This window comes from Acomys russatus, chromosome 22 (genome assembly GCF_903995435.1).
Source record: "Acomys russatus chromosome 22, mAcoRus1.1, whole genome shotgun sequence".
Classification (NCBI taxonomy): Eukaryota; Metazoa; Chordata; class Mammalia; order Rodentia; family Muridae; genus Acomys; species Acomys russatus.
Window position 1 is genome coordinate 6,975,171 of NC_067158.1, and position 16,335 is coordinate 6,991,505.

General features: G+C 37.5%; 1 protein-coding gene and 1 non-coding gene across 2 annotated transcripts in view; both read right to left on the reverse strand.

Moving 5' to 3' along the window:
• Usp34 (ubiquitin specific peptidase 34) overlaps nucleotides 1-16,335 on the reverse strand; it is a 172,477-nt gene that overhangs the window by 88,813 nt on the left and 67,329 nt on the right. Inside the window, exons 22-27 of the mRNA XM_051164973.1 lie at nucleotides 13,550-13,704; nucleotides 11,628-11,741; nucleotides 9,733-9,832; nucleotides 9,351-9,510; nucleotides 6,232-6,358; nucleotides 5,963-6,110 (exon numbers count right to left, since the gene is read on the reverse strand). Coding sequence (XP_051020930.1) covers nucleotides 5,963-6,110; nucleotides 6,232-6,358; nucleotides 9,351-9,510; nucleotides 9,733-9,832; nucleotides 11,628-11,741; nucleotides 13,550-13,704 — 804 coding nt within the window. The remainder of the gene's footprint in view (nucleotides 1-5,962; nucleotides 6,111-6,231; nucleotides 6,359-9,350; nucleotides 9,511-9,732; nucleotides 9,833-11,627; nucleotides 11,742-13,549; nucleotides 13,705-16,335) is intronic.
• LOC127206081 (U6 spliceosomal RNA) lies at nucleotides 14,041-14,148 on the reverse strand. Its single transcript, XR_007832768.1, has one exon. It is a non-coding gene; the product is annotated as a U6 spliceosomal RNA (small nuclear RNA).

Here is a 16,335-nt window from a genome sequence, read left to right on the forward strand (position 1 = left end):
AAAGCAATTCCCGGACAACAAGGGCTACACAGAAAAACCCTGTCTCAGGCAGGGGAAAAAAAACAAAACAGTGGCTACGAGTCTTTCATTGCCTATCTCTCTTTTATTTTAAAGACACAGACAGTTTACTGGTCTATAACTAGGTAAGGAGAAAAAAGAAGAACCCTTGTGTAGCAGGAATAGCAGGAGTCTTCCACAGTTCAATTACTGTGAGGTTCCACTGTTTCTCCATGGCAGAACATAGGGCAGAGACTTGGGAACTGGCACGCCTAAAGCCAGGTTACTCTTACATTCCATAATTATGCTGTCTGTAGGACTGTTGTTGTCACAGAAACTGCCTGTGTCCCCAGACAAACGGGGTGCTACTTTGTTCCCACAGATCTTTATCTCAGTCTTCATCACAAAGAGGGCACAGCCATGCACTCTCAGCCAGAGTCTCTTGTCCAAGGTTCCTGGTTTGGTTGACCACATCCTGCTCAACACAGCTCATCACAGCTTGAGATGTGACCAATTTCAGCCCACGGAACCTGGTGACAAGCACTGAAGGGACAAGCAGCCAATTTGTTTGATGCACTTGCTAAGATAATAAGGAAACCTGCAGGCCCTGGTCTGGTAGCTTTTATCATAGGGCAGAGTAATAACTATTCATGGCCCATGTGTCTTCATGCTGACAACAAAGGAGTTCTTTTTGAGTGCTCAATTCAGACCCTCCTCCCCACTGCCAACCTCACCTTCTCATCCCTGGACTTCAATTCTTACCACCTGCCTCTAACTGACAACCTGTGTTTCAGCTACCAAGCTCCATACACTTTTCTTGGTTTGAAACAGCATTTCACTGGGTAGCACTCTGCAAAGGCTGACCTTCCACTCAAGAGATAAGCCTACCTCTTTCTCCCACGTGACAGGATAAAGGTGTGTTGCTGCCTTGCTCAATTCCTTGAACTTTCTATAAAATGTGCTATCACCGAAAGAAATAAAATGTGTGCCCCAGGAATTCATAGGACATGTACATTTTCTTCAAGGCCCTGAAAATAAGGCTTTCTCTGAGCATAAATGTCAGAGTGCGCACCTCATAGTTTCCCTTTCAGTCTATTTTTCCTTAAAGCATTTCTTTCAACAACAACAAAAAAATTCAGTTACAACAACACGTTTCTTTTTTTTATACTTATTTGTAAATTCCAGCCACTAAAACATAGTAGACACTCAAAGTAATTACTAAACAGTGAGTAATTCAATAATAAGAATAACAATAGCAGCTGGGCGTGGTGGCACAGGCCTTTAATCTCCGGACTCAGGAGGCAGAGGCAGGTGGATCTCTGTGAGTTCGCGGCCAGGCCGGTTTAAAAAGCAAGTACAGGACAGCCAAGGCTATGCACATTGAGTCCCTGTCTCAAGAAAACAAAAACCAAAGAAACAAAAATAACAACCACAACAACAGAAATGCTTAACTGGGAAATGGAAAAAAAATTAAATGTCAACTAATTTAATCAAACATTAAAGTGTTGGTTTTTTATTTGTTTTTAAGTTAAATAAGATTTCACTATGAAGCCATGAGGATTATAATCATGTGCCACCACAAACAGCTGGCAGCATCTATTTTTATCTGAGTGAGTGAGTGACTGATCATACTTCCAGCATCCATCCAAGAGGCTTTCGCATGTGAAACATGGATTCTACCAGTGAGTGAACCCAAACCTTGAATCTTTTCTTGTTTTGTCTTGTTTTGTTTCAAGACAGGGTTTCTCTATGTAGTCTTAGCTGTCCTGGACTCTCTTTGTAGACCAGGTGAGCCTCAAACTCACAGAAATCCCCCTGCCTCTTCTTCCCTAGTGCTGTAAGGGCGTATGCCACTGCACTTGGCTACAAGCTTGAAACTTATAAATAGAGAAAACTCTATTACATAACAACATATAACATTTCTATTTTGGTTGTGGTAGCAAGGCTGGGGACTCAACTTGGGCCCTTGCACATGCTGGGCAAATGCCATTTCAATCAGCTAAACCAATAATGATACATAAAAGCTCTAAATTACTTTTCCAGTCTATACCAAAGAAACTTTAACACAAGAAAACAAATCATTTCTTTTTTTTTTTTTTTTTGGTTTTTTTTTTTTTTTTTTGGTTTTTCGAGACAGGGTTTCTCTGTGTAGCCTTGGCCATCCTAGACTCACTTTGTAGACCAGGCTGGCCTCGAACTCACAGCGATCCGCCTGCCTCTGCCTCCCGAGTGCTGGGATTAAAGGCGTGCGCCACCACGCCCGGCAAGAAAACAAATCATCTCTAACAATGAACTTAACAATTCTTGCCTTTAAAAAAAAACAACAACAACAAAACAAAGGCTGGAGAGATGGCTCAGAGGTTAAGAGCACTGGCTGCTCTTCCAGAGGTCCTGAGTTCAATTCCCAGCAACCACATGGTGGCTCACAACCATCTGTAATGAGATCTGGTGTCCTCTTCTGGTGTCCAGGTGTACAAGCTGACAGAACACTCTATGCAAAATAAATAAACTAATCTTTTAAACAACAACAACAACAAAAACCAAAACAGTTACTCATACCTACAGTACCAGCACCCGTGACACTGAGACAGAAACTGTTCCATGTTTTGAGTTTAGCAGTAACACATGCACGCAGGAAAAATAAAATAAAGGCCTTTAACAATATTATTTTGATGCAAAAAGAAATAAACCTTCAATAAAACTGCTAAGTTATAGGATCAGTAAGTAAAACGTGCTTGCTATTAAGCATGACATTCTGATTTCAATCTCAGGGGCAAACATGGTTGAAAGAACAGATTTTCTCAAGTTTTCTGACCTCCACAGTATGCTTTGGTATGTGCCTCCACAGTATATACATAAATAAGCATAATAAAAAATATAAAATAGCTTTTAAGGCAAGTTGATATGGTGCACACCTTTAATTCCATTACTCAGACGGCAGAGGTAGATAGATCAATTTCTCTAAGTCTGTGGCCACCCTGGTCTACACGGTGAATACCAAGGCTATATCATAACATGCAGTCTCAAAATAAACAAACCAAAATACAAGCAAACAAAAATGTTTAATTAGTACATATTCTGGATGTAAAACCGTTAAAAATATCCAGAGTAATGGATCTAAAAGGTAAGCCAGTATTGGAAAGTACTAGAAAGTCCTTTATTAGGGACAAACAAAAAACTTCAAGAAATGTTCTCATTCTTAACTTGGGCAGCATAAGTTTCCATCTTGTTATTGATCTCACAGTATTATTTACTTATAACTCATTTAAGTGTCTACACGTGTGTGTGTAGAAGTGTCCCTACTCCTATGCACACGTGCTTGTGTGTGCCTGCAGAGGGCAGAGGTCCAACTATGTGTCATCTTCTATCATTCTCCACATTATTTTTAGAGACAGTCTCTCACTGAATACAGAACTCTGCTTTTCAGTCAGCTTAGCTGGAGAGTAAGTCCTGAGACCCTCTTCTGGGATGAGGGGCTGTCCTCCCGCTCCCCTAGTGCTGGAGTTATACTTAAGACTGATAATGCTTAGCTTTTTCCATGGGGATCCAAGCTCAGGTGCTTATCTATGCTTCATGCAGTGAGCCATTTCCCCAGTCTCTGTATGGAACATATTTAACCATAATAAAAGCAGTTAATTCTTGGGTCAGAAATTCAGTTTCCACATACTTACTCAAAATATATGAAAATCCAGTACACACAAGGATAACCTCTGTGACACTATTTACAATAATCACACACTTGTAATTTCAATTATATGGGAAAGGACGGCAAGTCAACCTTGAATTTGAGGTGGGCCTGAGTAATTTGGCAAGTAACATCCATCTAAGAATAAAAATTACAAAGAGCTGAGGTATACTCAGTAACAGTGATGAGGCAGAAGGCCCTGGGTCTAGTTATCTCTAGGAGAAAGAAGGAGAAAGTGAGAAATGAATGGAAAGGATCTAAGTTTTCCTTACTGAAAAAGAGGTCAAATAAATCAAGGTTCTGTCTTGTAGCAAAATCACATCTAAAAAGAATTTTATGTATATACGAATATGAAATGTTTTCTAAGATGACAGCAAGGAGCACAAATATAAACCTGCTGATTATGATTATATATATGTGTACTCACACTTCTACTGACATTTCCTGAAGTGAGTAGTTAAGAAAAAAGTAATGCATGAGAGACTTGAACACATTGACTAATGTCTGTTGTCTTCTACCAGCGACTCTGGTTCTTCAAAACCTGTTCTAGGGTTTCTTATTACACTTACAAACACTGTGTGTGTGTGTGTGTGTGTGTGTGTGTGTGTGTGTGTGTGTGTGTGTAGGGAAGCAAGTAATCAAACTGAGGTCATCAGGTGTTAATATACACCTTCACCCACTAAGCCATCTTACTGCCCCAAATCTGATACTTTAAAAGATAGAAATGTGTTTTGTCTTGAACATACTGTGTTCTTTTGCTTCTCAGTTACAGATACAATATATTCCTTACTTTAACAAATGAAAGGCACACAAACACAATTTAAGATCCAAGAACCAAGCCGGATGACATCCATAATCCCAGTACTGAGGGAGGCTGAGGCAGGAGGATACCCGTGAGTTCCAGGCCAGCCTGGTCTGCAAAGCAAGTCCACAGATAAGGCTACACAGAGAAACCCTGTCTCGAAAATAAATAAATAAATAATAAATAAATAAATAAATAAATAAATAAATAAATAAATAGAATATTTTAAAGATCCAAGACTCAGCTTTTTGGTCATTGTTTTAAATCTACATCAACACTCCTATCTAAACATACACAAACAAGAACCCGTGGGCTAAATTTAGCTAAGTGTGCGCTTTCTTATCTACACATACACAGGACAACACTGACATTCAATTTGTCTCAGACTTCAACATCTCCCTGTTTTGAAACACGTGCACACTTTAATTACTGAGCATCCCTAATCCAAACCTTCTAGATAAAACACCTCACTGGATAAAACTAGACAATCTGAAGGACTGGACATGGAAAGCCATCAACAATTACAAGTTGTTTATCACATGACTCTTACAACATTTTTATGGTCACATCAAAAAGCCTGAGGAGAGCACAGAGGAAGCACAGCACAGACCTGCCCTGTGGCCAGCCGGATCAACTGTGTTTGATTACCGCACACGTCACAGAACCGGTCCCACAACTTGTCTCTAGACCTCCACATGCACTCTGTGGCATGCACACACTCACACACACAATAAATAAATACAAACTTATTTTTAGGACATCTAAAAAGAACCCTGAGGAAAACCAATGAAGCCTGCCAACAATATGCAGAGCCACTGCTACATTAATGTCCAACAGGAACAACACCAAGGGAGAGGGGAGCAGCTGCTGGGACCTTGAAAGGGTTAAATTAACTAGGACAGTCTCATTGGTTTTGTTCCCAAACAAGACGCCACTGGAATTTATTCCTTTATGCGGTGGCGTTTGGAGATGAGATCTGTGAGTTCAGGACATGAAGGCAGGGCAATCACAAACGCATTAGTGCCCATGGACACCCTGGACACAGTTGGCTTCTTCCCTTTTCACCTTCTACTTCCTGCAGTGTGAAGGACTGACATTCAGGGCACTGTACTGGAAGGAGAAAACGCCCTCACCCGATTCTTACACTTCATTCCCTGATTCTACACTGTGCAGGAGGACAGTGAGGAACACACTTCAGTGGCTTGTCCTGTCTGCCCAGGTGTGGCGGCTCAAAGTCCCAGCTCTGTGGAAGCGCAGGCTGGAGAATTTCTGAGAATCTGAGTCCGACTTGGGACTAGACCAGTCTAGGCTCCAGAGTTAAGATCCTGTTTTCAGAATTTAAAAAAAAAAAAAAAAAAAGCCACCAACACACAACACCCTACTGTTTAAGCAAATGTTAGAGCCACACAAGATAGACCAAAAAACTGCTATACAATGAAGCCTGAAACTTTCTTAAACATGTTAAGTGTTAAACTTACCAGGAAACTCTCCCTTTCTGCTGCTTTGACCAAACTCCTGAAGCTGAGCTTGCTGACTTATTTGTTCTTTCTGTAAGTTTTCATACCAATGAGTCACTTCAGCCCTAAGGTCTGCTACCTGGTCGCTGGGATACATTTCAATAGTCATCTGAAACATGAAAAGCAACCAATTAAAAATTACAAGCTATCAAACCCAAACAACCAACCAAAGAAAAATGAGAATGTAAAGAGAAATGTTACCAAATTTGGGGATTAAGCCCTATGTCTACCTTGTCAGGAAGTCCAGCAGGCTGACACACAACCCTTAGAGGCAAAGACTGCTTGTCACTCAGTGCTTTCAAATGACTACTAATACCAGTGCCCTCAATTTGCCACTGTCTGAGATGATATGCAAACCTAAAACAACACAAACACACAGAGAAACCATTTTGACATTTTAATGTTACAGGAGTTTTTACAAGATGGGAAAGCCCATAAAAAGTCAGACAAAATTTATATTCATCATTGTCACTTCAGAAATAAAGACAGCAAAGAATTCTTAACTAAACCACACTCCCAGAAAAATTACTGAAGGAAAAAATCCCATTATTATATAAACAGTTATTTAAAGGCTAGGGAAGTAAAAGCAAAATAAACAGAAGTCAACACTACTCGAATACTGAAATCTCAAGCTATCATTTATACAGTTAAAAGGGGGGAAAAGGTTTTAAGAAATACTGTCAGAGACAAAAAAAAAAAAAAAAAAAATACTGTCAGAGAAAGATATATATATACTACAAAAATACTTTTCAATATGGGCATATATTCATATTATATGAGATAGAATTCATCCATGAATGGATTAGAGACTAATTTCAGTCAACTAGAGTGATGTTGCCCTTGCAAAGACAGAACAAAAATGAAACAAAAGCCACACAGGACCAGACGCACAGACTCCTAGCCATCTATTACCCCAGCTCCAGTGGATAGGAAACCCCGTTACGGTACCTGGAACACAAACATACATGTAAAGTAAAACGTTCTTTTTGTTTTTTAAATTTTATTATTATTTTCAGTCTGTTTGCATGTGTGCCTGCATGCCAGAAGAAGGTATCAGATCTCACTATAGATGGGACCTTTAGAACAGCAGCCAGTGCTCTTAACCTATGAGCTATCTCTCCAGCCACAAATAAAATAGTCTTAAAAGGACTCTCCTGCCCCTAAAAGAATCTAGCACTAAACATACTAAGTGCGTAGAAATTCTCCAGTTCTTTTTAAGTTATGAAAGACAAGAGACAGGTTCCTAAATTTAAAATGAATGAATAAAAAAATTTTAAGAAGCAATGTCTAAGACTAACCAGGAGTTCTGAAATAAGAGGATGAAAGTTTATTTCCTACAAATGAAGTAAATGTCCAGGGCTATGAGCGAGCAAGAGTAGAACATCTTCTACTACGTAATTCGTGGTTTTACGTTTCCACCTTGGTGCTACTGACTTTCTCCCCCCTGAGACAGGGCTTCTCTGTGTAGCCTTGACTGTCTTGGACTTGCTTTGTAGGCTTCCACTGACATTTTTAGTTCCCTAGTTTATATTGTTCTTGGAGACAACTGACAAGTATCTTTCACACATGAAGTGTTCACCAGTATCCCTGGTCTCTGTGCAGTCAAAGCCAACACAACTGTCTCCCCCCGACTGTGACAACAGTAACATCAAAAACTGTTTCCAGATATTGCCTACTGCTCCTGAGAAACGAAGTCACTTCCGAATCCACTGCTGAGATTAAACCTTTTCTAAAAGGTAAGTTCCTTAAAATATTACTATAACTCACTTTTATACAGATGTCTTTTCAAATTTTTGCCTACACGTTACATTTAAATGAGACACTGAGCACGCTAAACACTTGACATACAAGGGTACAAGATAAGATCTATTAGGCAATGAGTACGCTTTAAGCTACTGCTTTGGCTATTTTTATTCAACTTGGTGCAATTCTTAGTTCACCAGCTGCTCACAAATATTTATATAACTTTCAAGCAAAATTGACATTAGCATGAAAGAAACCAAGACACATATGAAGGACACAGCACCTTTCTCCACAACAGGACAAAAATAGTATCTATGAGATGGGATACCAGGGTGCAAAATCCATAAGCTTATGAAAAATATGACTGAACCTTTGAAAACAAAATTAAGTACTGTTGTGCTTAATGATTAGTACTGAAAAAAAAAAACCCAAAACACTGTGTAAGACCTAAAGATTTGTGCTAACAGGACTGTTTGCTGCTCTTCACAGCACAGCATTTGTTTACAAATAACTTAGTCTATCATTCATAGCAAGCATGTCTAGTAAGAAACAGAGCAACTGCAGGAGACTTTTGTTTCCCATGTAACAGCTTAAAACACTGAATGAGTCACACAAGTTTGTATTGACTTTTTAACTAATTTGAATGAAACCACATTTGCCTATTGTAATTTTCTCATGTAGTAAAGGTTCTGAGGTGTGGATGTCTCTATAAGAGTTCTCTTATATATTCCTTAAAACACAAGAACTAAATAAACCTCTACAAACTATAATCATAAAAGAATCTTGTATCACGTGGATGTTTCAAATTATGTATATATGTTATAAGGAATATGTAGGACTCTTTCTTGCTCAGTGTTTCCTTACAGTTCAAAAAGTAAAAAATGTAAATTGTATTTGATTTTATATCAAACTAAGACCTGAAGTTGAAAGACGTAATTTTAACAAATTTTCAACACAGTTCTTAGTACTTTTATATCTATACTCATTAAATGACATAACAAACAGAATTTTGTAGTTAAAACTATCTACTCATCTTTCATTTCAGTTGGTATAGTCATAAATGTTAATTTGCTTTGTTTCTGTATGGCACAGAGTATATCTAAATTAATTATACAAATATTCATTTAACACAGAAATTTTTGGCCATGTTTCCATGGTAAATGGAAATTCAAAATTAAAATACTCTCTCCTAGTCCAGAAAGGAAAAAACAGCCAATGAAATAAATGATTCAACTTGATAAAATATGAATGATGATATGCTGTTGTTGGGAGAGTTGTAGTGTAGCTTGTTTCATTGTCGGTACTCCTGCCTTTCAAGTCATAACTGAAATGGCAGTGAAATGGAATTCTATCCAGAGTTTCTTATTCATGCATGACTGCTGAGACCCGAAAGATTTTAAAATCTGTTTACTTATGAGGAAATTATATTGCCTACTCAAAGGCAAAATGATACTTGTTTCTATAGCAACAATTTCCATTACTACCAATTCAGTTTGGTAACGCATGTTTCCTAGATGCCCACAATAAGAACTTTAAGAACACATTTAGACATGGTAACACACGAAATCCTGAAAATCATTCATATAGTGCCATGTAACAGAATTACCTTCTCCTAAATGCTTCCAGATGCGTCTTCAGCATAAGCAATCCTCTTTCTATAACCATGAGACTTGAGTGTGACTCTTGTTCCAGACTGCTAGAGGCTATTGTAAGACTCTCCATGCACTTACTAATAAATTCTTGCTCCTTTTCCAAACCTGTTTTACCTGAAACCCAGATGTATACTCATTACACTTTTACATTTTTATTTACCTATATTAAAGAAAATGAAGCAAACTGAAGCTTAATCAAGTCTCAGAAAATGAAACACAGATTGATACACATACATACAAGCAAACACTCATAAACATTATCAAAAAAATTAAAGAACCAAACATAAAAGGAAATCTTGAATTTTTAGTTTTTAAACAGTATTTCAAATTACTTACCATTAATATAGTAGGAGTTAATATACTGAATAGCTGCCCGGCTGACATCACCTGATTGTGCTCTTAATGCAATGCCCCAAAATTGGTCCATACCACACAACTAAGGAATAAAGATCAGACATTTTTAAGTTTTGTTTGTTACATAACAGGTTATTAGATTAAAATATCAGAAGTGGAATTATACATCAAATTTAGTATTTTACAAAGTAGTAAAAGGAAAAATTCCAGTATTGAGACATGTAATAATTATGATAATCAGCAAAAGCGTACAAATCTTCTGTTACTTAAGAACTTTTAAAGCCAACTGTATTTCTTTATAAAGCAGGAAACCATTACAGTTGGCTTTAAAAGTTCTTCATTAACTATATAAAACATACCTTGAAAGCCTAAAAGCAAAAAATTATGCAGAATGATTTAATGCTTTTCATTGAAGTTAAACTGATAAAACTACCACTTTCATATAGTCACAACTGATTTATTCAACACAGTAACCAAGTTCCTGTTCAAATTAGGGACATTAAATATGAGATACCAAAAAAAAAAAGTTCCTGCTAAATGCTGCACAGAAAAAGTTGAAGTAAAAGTTCTCAAAATATGGACAGAGATAGTCTTCAAATGGATGACCTAATACCCTGAGTAAACTCCCAGCTAGCAGAACAGAGTTATTAATTAGGTAAATCAAACCTATCTGATTATCTTGAAATTATTAAACTGAAACTTACTAATGCTGGTGTTAAGATTAACACTAACACAACAAGCCGACATCACTGTACAAATAAAAGCAACAGTAGAAAGATAGAAAAGAACACATTGATACAAGCAAAATTATTATTCTGTGAGACAACATCTCATGTAGTCCAGGATAGCCTAGACCTGAGTATGGAGTCAACGATGATCCTTCAGCTTCCCCCTTCCAAACGCTGAAATTACAGGTGTGTACCTGCACCATCTTGTCTGCTTGGCTTATGTGGTCCTGATAATGAAACCCAGGGCTTTTGGGGCTGCAGGGAAACAATTCACCAACTAAGCTTTATGATTGGCTCTAAAACTATTCTTGACACCACAGAGATTCATAAAATTTTTCTCCTCCAGATTTTCAACAAACTTAAGTGAAATAAAAGGTTGTTAATTGACCAACTAGAGGACCTTTGAATAATGGCTTATTTTAAAACAGTATAATGATGCTCATTCAAATACATTGCAGCGATCAAATATGGGGAGGGGGAACATTTTAAAGCCAAAGATTAGAAATTTGTAGGAGTGTACAGTTAAGTTAATCATAATTATTGATCGATATGGATTATTAAAGAAGAAAAATCACTATAAAGTAAATATATATTAAATATTAGTATATATTGCTATAAAGAGGAGCTCAAAGTTTAACAAACAGCAATTTGAGAGCCAGTGAAATGGCTCAGCATAAGAAGTGCCTGCCGCCAAGTCAGCCAGGCTGATTTCAATGCCCAAGGACACACATAGGGTAGAAGCAAGGTGACAGCTGTTCTGACTTCTACATGAGCACTGTCTGCCCAAATGCAAATTGTCACTTCACACCAATTACACCAATCTTTCATAAAATACTGCTATCTTTTCCAGGAGCTACAAGGAGAGTAACAGAACAGGGTGCCGCTCCTAAACAAACCACAGAGCATGTAAGAAGGCTTTTTGAGACAAAATCAGTTTTCGTTAGCAATCAGAATACAATAAAACCACAGCAAAACTGCTTGAACAGTCAAAATGTGCTTTTAAAACTGGAAATAAAATTAAACTTTATAATAGACTCAAAGTTTATAGAAAGATAATTTGGTAATTTCATTTGAAAACAAACAAACAAACAAACAAACAAAAAAATCTCACAAGTTGATCTGATAAAACAGTAAGTCTAAAAGCCTTACCTCAGAGTTGGAGCCACCATCATAGGCACTGGTAGCCAATCGAGCCAAGTTACATAGGTGCTGAAACAGGTTTAAGCCAGTCATGCTGATTGTTTCAGGTTTTAACTGGGGCATCTTAGGAAAAAGATGTTCATAAATTTTATTTTCTTAGAAGATTATTAATTTTACTAAAGACAATATGGGAGGAAAATTGCCTGATTAGATTTGACAAAAATATAAACATTTAAGTAATTTAATAAAATTCCATTCATGCAAAGCCTGAAGAAATATATATTTCAAATAAACACACCTGTCTGATGTATGCTTCAATTTTCAATATATACATAAATTCATATATATGAATGAATATATAAATCCAATATATATAACCCATATATACATATTGAAATCTGAATATGTATTTACACATAAACAAATCAGAGGAAGTAAAAAAAAAATTTTGCCATATATTAACATTTATGAGGTATCTAGCTAAATGTAGTTTGCATTGAAGAGAATAATGATAAATGAAATTCTATTTGTGCTTTGCCCCAAAAATCATTTGTACATATTCACAGAGACACTATGAGTTTACAGGGAACCTTCCTAATGTCGAGGGAGGGAGGGAGGGAGGGAGGGAGGGAGGGAGGGAGGGAGGGAGGGAGGGGGGCAGGCAGGCAAGCAAGCAAGCAGAATGAGCTCGGAGTGGTTGTGCGCTCCTGTAATACCAGCACTTGGAAAGCTGAGACAGGCAGGTCTTTGTGAGTTTGAGCCCAGCATGGTCTGCAAAGCCAAGTTCCAGGACAGTCAGGGCTGTTACATAGAGAAACCTTGCCTTGAAAAACAAACAAAAAGCATTAAGGAAATGGGAGGAAAGAATTTGTTTTATCTTTGTGGTTTTTTGTTTGTTTGTTTGTTTGTTTTTTGAGAAAGGGCTTCTCTGTGTAGCCTCTGCTGTCCTGGACTCACATTGTAGACCAAGCTGGCCTCGAATCCACAGCAATCCGCCTGCCTCTGCCTCCTGGTGCTGGGATTAAAGGCGTGCACAACCACATCTGTTCCAGAAAACTGATTTTTGAATCAGTCTCACGGAGCCAGACTGACTTCCAGCTTGTTACGTTTGGAAGTTTGAACACCTCATCCTCTTTCCTCCAACTCTCAAATGCTGAGATTATAGCATGCACTGGCACACCCAACACACACCTGCTTTATCATTGATGTTTATATCATAACTTATAAAATAAATGACTACCTACAGCATCTCATGGCAAAAAGAAATATAGATGGTTACTATCACCACTGCACTTCATAAAACGCCTTTCCAAGTAAGGAACAAATACAGCTATTAGCTTATGGTTGGCCAAAAGACAGACTGAAGTTACATAAATTTAACTGAAGAAAACCCCATAGACTTAGGTTTTCTATCTGTTGTTATGGGGATACATTTCAAAACTGGACAAAAATTTTTAAAAATACCCAAAGACCAACATTTATGTTTAGTGCCATCCTTAAACATTATTCTAATTACTCTACATTCAATAGATAATAGATCATAATATATGATAGGAAAATCTGAATTGGAAAACTTATATAAAGGTTACCGAAGACTGATGCATTTGTCCAATTTAAAATCTATGCAGAAAGCCAGATGTGGTGGAGCATGCCTTTAATCCCAGCACTGGGAGGCAGAGGCAGAGGCAGAGGCAGAGGCAGAGGCAGAGGCAGGTGGATCAAGGTGAATTAAAGGCCAGCTACAAATTAAGTCCAAGACAACCGAGCTATCACTCAATGAAACCGTGTCTTAAAAAAACAAAAGCAAGGGGCGGGTGGGCAATGAAAAAGAGAGGAAAAACAAGACAAAGAATGTTACAGAAGTCATGTTTCAAAAGATTAAAATGCACATAGGAAAATATGCAAATAAAACGTCTAAGATATAAAATTACCTTCTCCAGGAAAAGGTGCTTGTAGGTCTCCATGCCCATTGCATGTTGATCTTTACTTCGAACTTGATTTAAAAACCAATGAAGGGCATCATCATAGCATTCGGAATCTTCTACTAAACAATGCCATAAAATGTCAACTTGCTCCAAACTTAACCCTAAACAAAAATGAGACGTTTTGTACATTATTAATTTTGGATGGAAGGTGGGAATGACACATTTTGCTACGTAGCTCACTCTGGTCTACAACTTATCCCATCTGACTGAGTCTTCCAAGTCATACAATATTGGTGAGTTACCATATCTATTTTATAAATTATGTAAATATGTGTACAAACACACTCCTTTTGGACATTAGGAGTATATGTAGTTTGTTTTCATAAAATTTATATAATTACTAGCTCAGTAATAATTTTTTATAGTTTCCTATTGGGAAAAAAATATTTTGTAAGTTTACTTTTAATTTATTCACTTGTAGTCCCTCTCCCTAGCCTAAAAATATGGAGCACTTAACAAATTTGTGTGTCATCCTTGACCCAGGGGCCAAGCTAATCTTCTCTGTATCGTTCGTATTTTAGTATGTGTGCTGCCTATGTAAGCACCTACCTGGAAAATTTTAATCAGGATTATACAAAACATTTTGGCCCTAATACACTGTACTAAAAGCAGCTAGAGGCAAAAATGTAAAGAAGGTATAGCTGACAGCATCTTGTATAAAGTATTTTAAAAGAAATTCCACTAACTTATATTATCAACAAATAGCATAGCTGATAACATGGCTCATAAGCTGAAGAGCCTGGTCTACTACTCTTCTAAGCAAAGTGAACCCATCACCCACACTAGGTGGCTTACAACTGTCTCTAACTCTAACTCCAGAAGACCTAACACCTCTGTCTCTGTTGAGTGCCCAACATGTGTACACATACCCCCCACAGACATATATAACGTATATATAATTAAAAATAAAATAAAAAGGAATTATTACACATGCACAATCACACATAATTAAGAACTGTTGTATGGCTGGAGATATAGTTCATCTGCACAGTGCTTTTCCTAGCATGTGGAGGCCCCTGGGTTCAATCTTCAGCAACACCAAAAAATGGGAAAATATTCTAGAAAAGTCATCCAATAATAGGTCTAAAAGAGTATATAAGATTCAGAAAATGTGAATACATACTATATTATGAAACCAATAATTGCAGACAAATAAATCACAAAAACTATTAGGGATTCAAATCTAAAATTAAGAATTACAAGAGTAGAAAGCATATCCATAGGTCATCCAAGTGAGATAAAGAATAACAACTACTATTTTTATAAACTATGAGAAAGAGATCTTTATAAAGAAAAAAGTAAAAGTGCAGGAAATGATAAAAATACAAAGTATTCACTTGGTTCTCATTCCAGATTCAGATGAAATATACATAGTATTCTAACCAAAAAAACAAACAAACAAAAAACAAAGGATTCTCAAGTATAACAAAGATAAAAACCTCTGTAGAATGAAACAGAAAACATTACAAGTCAATGACAAGTCTGAATATGAATTTAAAAAAATAAAAATAAAATAAAAAAGAAGACAATTCAAAGAATGTTCAACTTGATGAATTCATTCCAAAGTCAACTGTGGTTTCCTACAGTCTGGAGGAACATAAAAGTATAGGAATGAAGGCCTGGAGAGGCGGCTCAGAGGTTAAGAACAATGCCTACTCTTCCAAAGGTCCTGAGTTCAATCCCGAGCAACCACATGATGGTTTACAACTATCTAGAATGAGATCTGGTGCCTTCTGGTCTGCAGGTGTACATGCAAGCAGAATACTATATACATAATAAACAAATCTTTTAAAAAAAAAATTATAGGAATACCCAAAACCTCTGCTTACTAAGAGAGCAAATGGCATTCCACAATATCAGAAAACACTCAGGTAAGTGGCAATATGCTCTAAAAGGTCTTATGCCTTCATTAACAGTAGTCCCAGGACAAAGGAGCTTTAAGGTCAAAGTCAATTAATACTAGTTTAGGACCATCAGAGCAATATAGTGAGACCTTCTCTCCAAAGTTGTGGGAAGCCGTGCTAAATTCTGCCATGTCAGAAATCCCTTGCTTAGGCTGCAGGCTGTGACCTTCCAGTTGCTGAGCTTTGCCAGAGAAAGTCTTTGTGTTCCAGGCCACCCTTGGACTATTTACCTTTGAAAGAGGTAGGGAAGTCCCTACTGAGAAACACCTGGAGGGTTAAGGAAATCCTTTGAGAGAGCTACTCAAAAATAGAAGTTCTTACAGGGAGCTTTTCAGGCTATTGTGTTCTTCTTGCCTGAGAGCTAGGGAGAGAGGAATCAGACTAGATCCCATTGTCCTTGCTATATAAGGTCTTACTTGCCTGCATTAAAGAGAGTCTTGATCAGAAATTTCCTTACTTGACTTGTTATTTCTCATACCTCTGTACCCTACTTTCAATCCCCACTCCCTCTTTCAGGTGAACCCTGATTTGATTTTTCCCGCAGGCTGGGACATATCACAAAGTAACATATGATGCTGGAGATTATTTTCTAAGAACATGTGTTGCTAAGAGACAAAGGAGGCCTGAAAGGCTTTCTCAATGATTAAGATTGCTTGCCACTCTTAGAGGAACAAAGTTCAGTTCCAACAACTTTCAGCAGTTCAGAACTGCCTCTAATTCCACCTCAAGAGATCTAATGTTTTCTTCTAGCCTTGTTAGGCACCAGGGCACCTGTCTGTGCCCCTCCCCCTCCCTCTCTCTACACACAGAGACACACACACTCAGACA